At 34.8% G+C, this 6,203-nt stretch overlaps 1 protein-coding gene across 5 annotated transcripts in view; it reads left to right on the forward strand.

Moving 5' to 3' along the window:
• Nucleotides 1-6,203, forward strand: part of LOC106874583 (putative mediator of RNA polymerase II transcription subunit 26) — a 235,200-nt gene that overhangs the window by 120,771 nt on the left and 108,226 nt on the right. For all 5 annotated transcript variants that reach the window (XM_052970258.1, XM_052970262.1, XM_052970259.1 and 2 more), the window contains exons 2-3: nucleotides 882-990; nucleotides 5,332-5,466. In XM_052970258.1, the coding sequence (XP_052826218.1) occupies nucleotides 882-990; nucleotides 5,332-5,466 (244 nt within the window). The remainder of the gene's footprint in view (nucleotides 1-881; nucleotides 991-5,331; nucleotides 5,467-6,203) is intronic.

The following is a 6,203-nucleotide window of genomic DNA, read 5'->3' on the forward strand; positions in this document are numbered from 1 at the left end:
ATATATATATATATATATAATAGTTTATTTTCAAGAATAGTTTAGCAATAGTGGGTAGCTTATTTTTGCTGAAAAAGAAATAAAATTGCATGATGTTATCTATAAAAATAATTAAAGCAACAACATTTGAGTGAGTTATATGAACATTTAACCAATCAACAACTGGCTTTTACAAAATGTATAATAGATCAAATTGAATACATTTAGCAAATCATAGTTTCCAATGAAAGATGAGTTCTATGGAAATGTCTCCAATATATCATTGATCATTCAAGAGCAGAAGACTAGATATACTGCTCACTGCTATCAAAGCACTGATGAATTAGTGAATGAGCGCCTTCTGTAAATCCCAAGCTGTGTGAATTCTCATGTTAGATGACACAGAATGATGTACATCAATCAAATCTCTTGCAATGTCAACTTACAAATAGTAAGCCTCAAAAATGTCATGGGAGACAGGAACACTTGCAGAGAAAGTGGTTTTGATCTGAGCAACCCACCCAAAGCAATAAATAGATGTTTAGCTAATAGATGAGTTGACAAAATTTTCATTTTTTTTTTTTAATCAATGAGTGAACTTTGTTGAACTTATCTTTTCTTATGACAACCCGTAAAATAGTGAGTATCATTTGATCATTTCTGTGTCTTTACCAATCTCAATACAAAATATGGTCTTGAATCTAGATGAAAACAAATCATTTGTCAATAAACTTACTTAGGCTATTCAGCAATAGCCTAAGTAAGTTTATTGACAAATGATAACTGATAAGAGTAGTTTTAACAATAACCACCCTTTGGAGACAGTACTAGATAACTGAAAACTTACCTAACAGATAGCTGATTATGGTGTTAAACTTTACAAATCATTTTTCTTTTTCTAGCACAGCAGCAATGGAGGAGTCAGCAGACCTTGTCTTCAACTCTCAGAATATAATGAGTTTTAAGTCTTCAGAGTATGACATCAATGACTTTTTAGAAAGTTTACATCAGGTAAAGACTGTTATACATTTTGTCGAATTTTTCATGCAACCAGTGTTTTGTTCCCCCCACCTCCAATCTGTGATACTATTGGATGTATCATGGTAATGCAATGAGTTTATCGTTTATATAGTGCTTATATCATCATCAACATTTTAATGTTTTTTTACTCCATACTGACGTTGGTTGGATGTGTCTACAGTACAGTATATGACCATAAGCACAAGCATAACCATCAACTACCAATATCTTTTTGTGTAGGTTTTGGCTGGCTGCTACTTGGTAGACAAACTCTCTTACTCTCCCCCGTCTCTCTCTCTCTCTCTATCTCTCTCTCTCTCTCTCTCTCTCTTTCTCTCTGACATATATATGTGTATGTGTGTGTGTGTATATCTAGTAATGGAAGTCACAGAGAGGTTCATAGCCCAACTAATTAGGAAAAGAGTTTGGTTTTGTGCCAAGGAAAAGCACCACTGATGCTACATTCCTGGTAAGGCAGCTACAGGAGAAGCACTAAGCCAAAAATAAACCCCCTGTACTTGGCTTTTGTTGACGTGGAGAAAGCCTTCGACAGAGTCCCCTGCTCCCTTATCTGGTGGTCACTGCGGAAACTAGGGATAGATGAGTGGTTGGTGCGAGCTGTACAAGGATGCTGTCAGTAAGGTGAGAGTCAGCAATGAGTATAGCGATGAATTCAGGATACAAGAAGAGGTGTACCAAGGATCGGTCCTCAGCACCCTCTTGTTCATCATAGTCCTTCAGGCAATAATGGAGGAATTTAAGTTAGGCTGCCCCTGGGAACTCCTCTATGCTGATGACCTTGTTCTTATAGCTGATTCGCTACCAGAACTAGAGAAGAAATTCCAGATGTAGAAGCAAGATCTAGAATCAAAGGGCCTTGGTGTTAATTTAACACAAACCAAAGTCTTAGTAAGTAGGAAAGTGGATAAGTCACAAATCCTTTCAGGGGGATAACCTTGCTGAATATGTAGAAAAACCATAGGTAGAAACCCCATAAGATGTGCCAGGTGTAAGCTATGGACACATAAAAGGTGTAGCAATATCAGAGGAAGGTTAACAAGAAAAATAGTCTTTGTGTAGCAGATGCACAGGTACAATAAACACTAGAGATGTAAAGAAAATAGACTCCATCAAATGCCAGTGGGGATACCTATAAGTAGTTGATAGCTTTCATTATCTAGGTGACCAAGTCAGCAGTGGAGGTTGATGCTCCAAGACTGTAGCTGCTAGAATAAGAATAGGCTGAGCAAAGTTCAGAGAGTTTCTACCTTTGTTAATAACAAAGGGGCCTCTCCCTCAGAATAAAAGGCAGACTGTATGTTGCCTGTGTGCGAACAGCCAAGCTCCATGGCAGTGAAATGTGGGCTGTGAAAAAAATGAAGCTAGTATGCTTCGCTGGATGTGCAATGTCAGTGTGCATGAGCAATAGAGCATGTCTTGAGAGAAAAAACTGGGCATAAGAGGCATCAAATGTGATGTGCAAGAGAGACGAATGTGCTGGTATGGTCATGTGATGCATATGGATGAGAACAGCTGTGCAAAGAAGTGCTGATCTTTAACTGTGGCGGGAACTTGTGGAAGAGGTAGACTCAAGAAGACATAAGATGAGGTGGTCAAGCATGATCTTTGAACGTTGGGCCTAACGGAGGCGATGATGAATGACTGAGACATTTGGTGATATGCTGTGCTTAAAAAAACTCATCAAGCTAAGTGAAATCATAGTTGTGGCCATTGCTGGTGTCATGTAAAAGGCGCTTGTGAAATCGTAATCATGGCCATTGCTGGTAGCATGATCTTCAAATGGTGGACCTCACAGAGATGATGACAAGTGACTAAGACCTTGACAATATGCTGTGCTTGAGAAGACTCATCAAGCCAAGTGAAACTGTAGTCATGGCTGTTGCCAGTATTATATAAATGGCACCCATGAAATTGTAGTTGTGGCTGTTGCTGGTGCATGTAAAAAGCACCCATTACACTCTTCAAGTGGTTGGTGTTAGAAAGGGCATCCAGCTGTAGAAACCATGCCAAATCAGACTGAAACCTGGTGTAGCTCTCCAGCTTACTAGTTCCAGTTAAACCATCTAACCCATGCCAGCATGGAAGGCAGACATTTGATGATGATGATGATGATACACACACATACACATACTCATACATACAGAAGGATGAGTATAAGTAAAACTGTTACATCACTTTCATTTTTTTACCTATCAGTTAAACTTACCAATTCAATAAATAGAGTTTAATGTAATAAGTACAAAAGCAAAATATGATGGACTAAAACCTTTGAAGATGTTGCCCCAGCATGCTTCAGTCCAGTGGTAGAAATCAGTAAAAGTGTAAAAAGAGTATTCTTCTTGATCATGTCATTTCATCTGTAGGGGTCAACATCTTGAGATCTACTTTGAAAATGTCCAGTCAATAATGCAGAGAAGTGTAAACTTGTTTTTGTATTCCCACCAGTTCTGGAATATTCTCAAAAGCAACAACATGAGAATATGAATATTTGTTTGTATTATGTTTGTATTAACAATATCAGGGCAAGTCAACTAATATGACATGCTACAGATCACCTAGCTGTGAGGAATAGGTATCTATTGTCTTGTTTAACCTCATATCAGCCTTGATTGGGTACAGATATATTATCTAAGACATTCTAATTGTAACCACCTGCTCTTATTTATATTGAATTAAACTATCTGATATATATATATATATATATATATATATTTAAGATAGATGGGTGTAATTTGAGAACAATCTGTCTGCTAACAAATTGAACGACTCCATAGAGGCTTTCTCATAAAATTAATAAATTCCAGAATGTTCTACATCTGAAAATGTTACCTATCTAACAGAGAGATTATCTTTTGCCTATTTACTTTCTCCAGGGCCTTTAGACATGTATTTACAGTTATTTCATAATACAAACAAATGTTCATGTTGCTTTTGAGAATATTCCAGAACTTATGCTCTCAAAACCAATGTATAGTATATTTCCCTTTACAAGTTTTACATTGAGCTGGTTTTCATTTCATTTGATATGAATGCATGTTCTTGGTTTGTCATTCTAGGGAAAATAGGCATTTAATGACAATCAGTTCTATTTTTGTTATTCAGTGTTTGTGAATTTCTACAAATAATAGCTGTTGCTTATAACTTTACTTTGTGTAAATTGATGAACCACTGAGGAATCAACTACAGGGTTTTTGTATGCCATCAATTACCAGCATTTGTCAATTACTTGAGAATCATACATCTTTAGTTTATGATTTCAGCCAATTCTGTCATGAGATGGAATTCTGTCATGATTGAGTTACCAGTGCCTGAATGAGAGACAGACAGAAAAGCCTTGATATTTATATAAAACGTACTAGTGTGAACATGCTATCTTTAAGATGGCACAATTTGCATTGATTCCATATCATTGTAACATATATTCGTATAGTGTATATTCATAAATATACATATGACATGCATGTGTGAAAAATACTGGCAAGACATGCAACATGGATGAAGGTCAAACCTCAGTAATTGAAAACATAAAGAAGGGTAATAAGATGAAATGCAATTATGTAGAAAGAATGGGCATTTATAAAGTAATGAAAAATTACTGCTTAAATGCTGCCAATTAATTTATATATACACATACACACACACACACACACACACACACATTGATGCATTTTTAATGCAGTTAGTATTTATTACTAAATACATTATCATCATATATACTTTTATCCTATCTTTGTTTATGTATAGTGAAAAACTATGCCCAACTCATTAATATTATTGTCACACTTTTGATGCAAACCAAACGAAAGAAGTATATTGTTTGTTTATATATAACATGCAGTTATATAATCAGACATTGTTAGATACAAAATGAAAGTGAGGTGAAGCAAGCCAATATGTAGATATTTAATAGCAATATTATTGGTATTAAAGAAACAAGAAGAAAGCACACTGTTAATGATAATAAATATGTAGGAAAAAAACAATGAAAATTTTTGAATGGCTTATATCACACACAATTAACAAATGAAGTTGTAGAGATATTTGAACCTACAGTGTTTTTCCTAGTAGATATTCAAATGAGAAGTTACTTGTGTTTGCAATTGTGCATAAGCTGTAGTCTAGTCATGAACACTTCACTCTGGTGGGGACAGTATAAAATAGGTCACAGCATATCATTGCACACGCATTACCAAAAATGATATGTATTTTTTTTAAATAGTATTGAAGATACAATTGCTCACTCAACTTTAATAATGCTTTCATATCTCATATTACAGATGCATGTTAGAAGTACATATCTATTATTTTCAGGGAATTTTCCAGAAAACATTGCAGTATCAGACATGTTTAAAGCAGCTAACTCATGTATTTTCCTGGTTACTGGGTGAACTAGAAGAAAACCCTTCTGTTATTCCAGACTTGACATCACAAGGAATTCTTGATCTGATAAGCCATAAAACTATTTTTCTTATTAAATAACATATTTTCAAAAATTTCTGTAATATTATCCTGTGTGTTGTTCATTCTCTTTCCAATGAGCCTTTGCAGCATAAATGAAGTGAATTTTATTCAAGAGTCAATCAAAATCTGCTTGTAAACTTGGTTTACTAAGGAATTACAGCATTAATGGGAAATTAGTTAACAAATTTAGTTGTGATTTGAAATAAAATTTTAGCTACTCCATGAACTGGCAAGTTATCTACTAATTTTCTTTCTGACTCTTATTAAGAGATTATTTTATTGGAGTAAAAATATATTTTTATTAGATGCTGATTAAATATGGGATCTAGACTTGTGAAAAAAGACACTCATCAAATAATTTAATCTCTTCAACTTCATATTTACTATAAGTTGTATGTTTTCCTTATATTTTCATACTAGCAGTATAACCCGACCTTGTCCAGGTGTGACTTATTACGCCATCTACGATAAGTCTTGCTAGGTGAAAATCAACTAAAAAAGAAAGCCTTACAATGAAAAAACCCTTATGATGTAAATATGTTCATAATTCAAAAGACGATGAAATTAATAGGGAAAGTCTGAAGGCTGTTTTGCGTAAAATTATTAAGTGTACGTAAATTTCATCCGTCTAATTGGCTATAAAAATGCTTGTGCAAAACAACTTTTTGCGCTGCCCTGATTATACATAGCAGGGTAATCCCTTTTCACAGGAGCTAGGATGG

Source organism: Octopus bimaculoides, chromosome 8 (genome assembly GCF_001194135.2).
Source record: "Octopus bimaculoides isolate UCB-OBI-ISO-001 chromosome 8, ASM119413v2, whole genome shotgun sequence".
NCBI classification, from domain to species: Eukaryota; Metazoa; Mollusca; class Cephalopoda; order Octopoda; family Octopodidae; genus Octopus; species Octopus bimaculoides.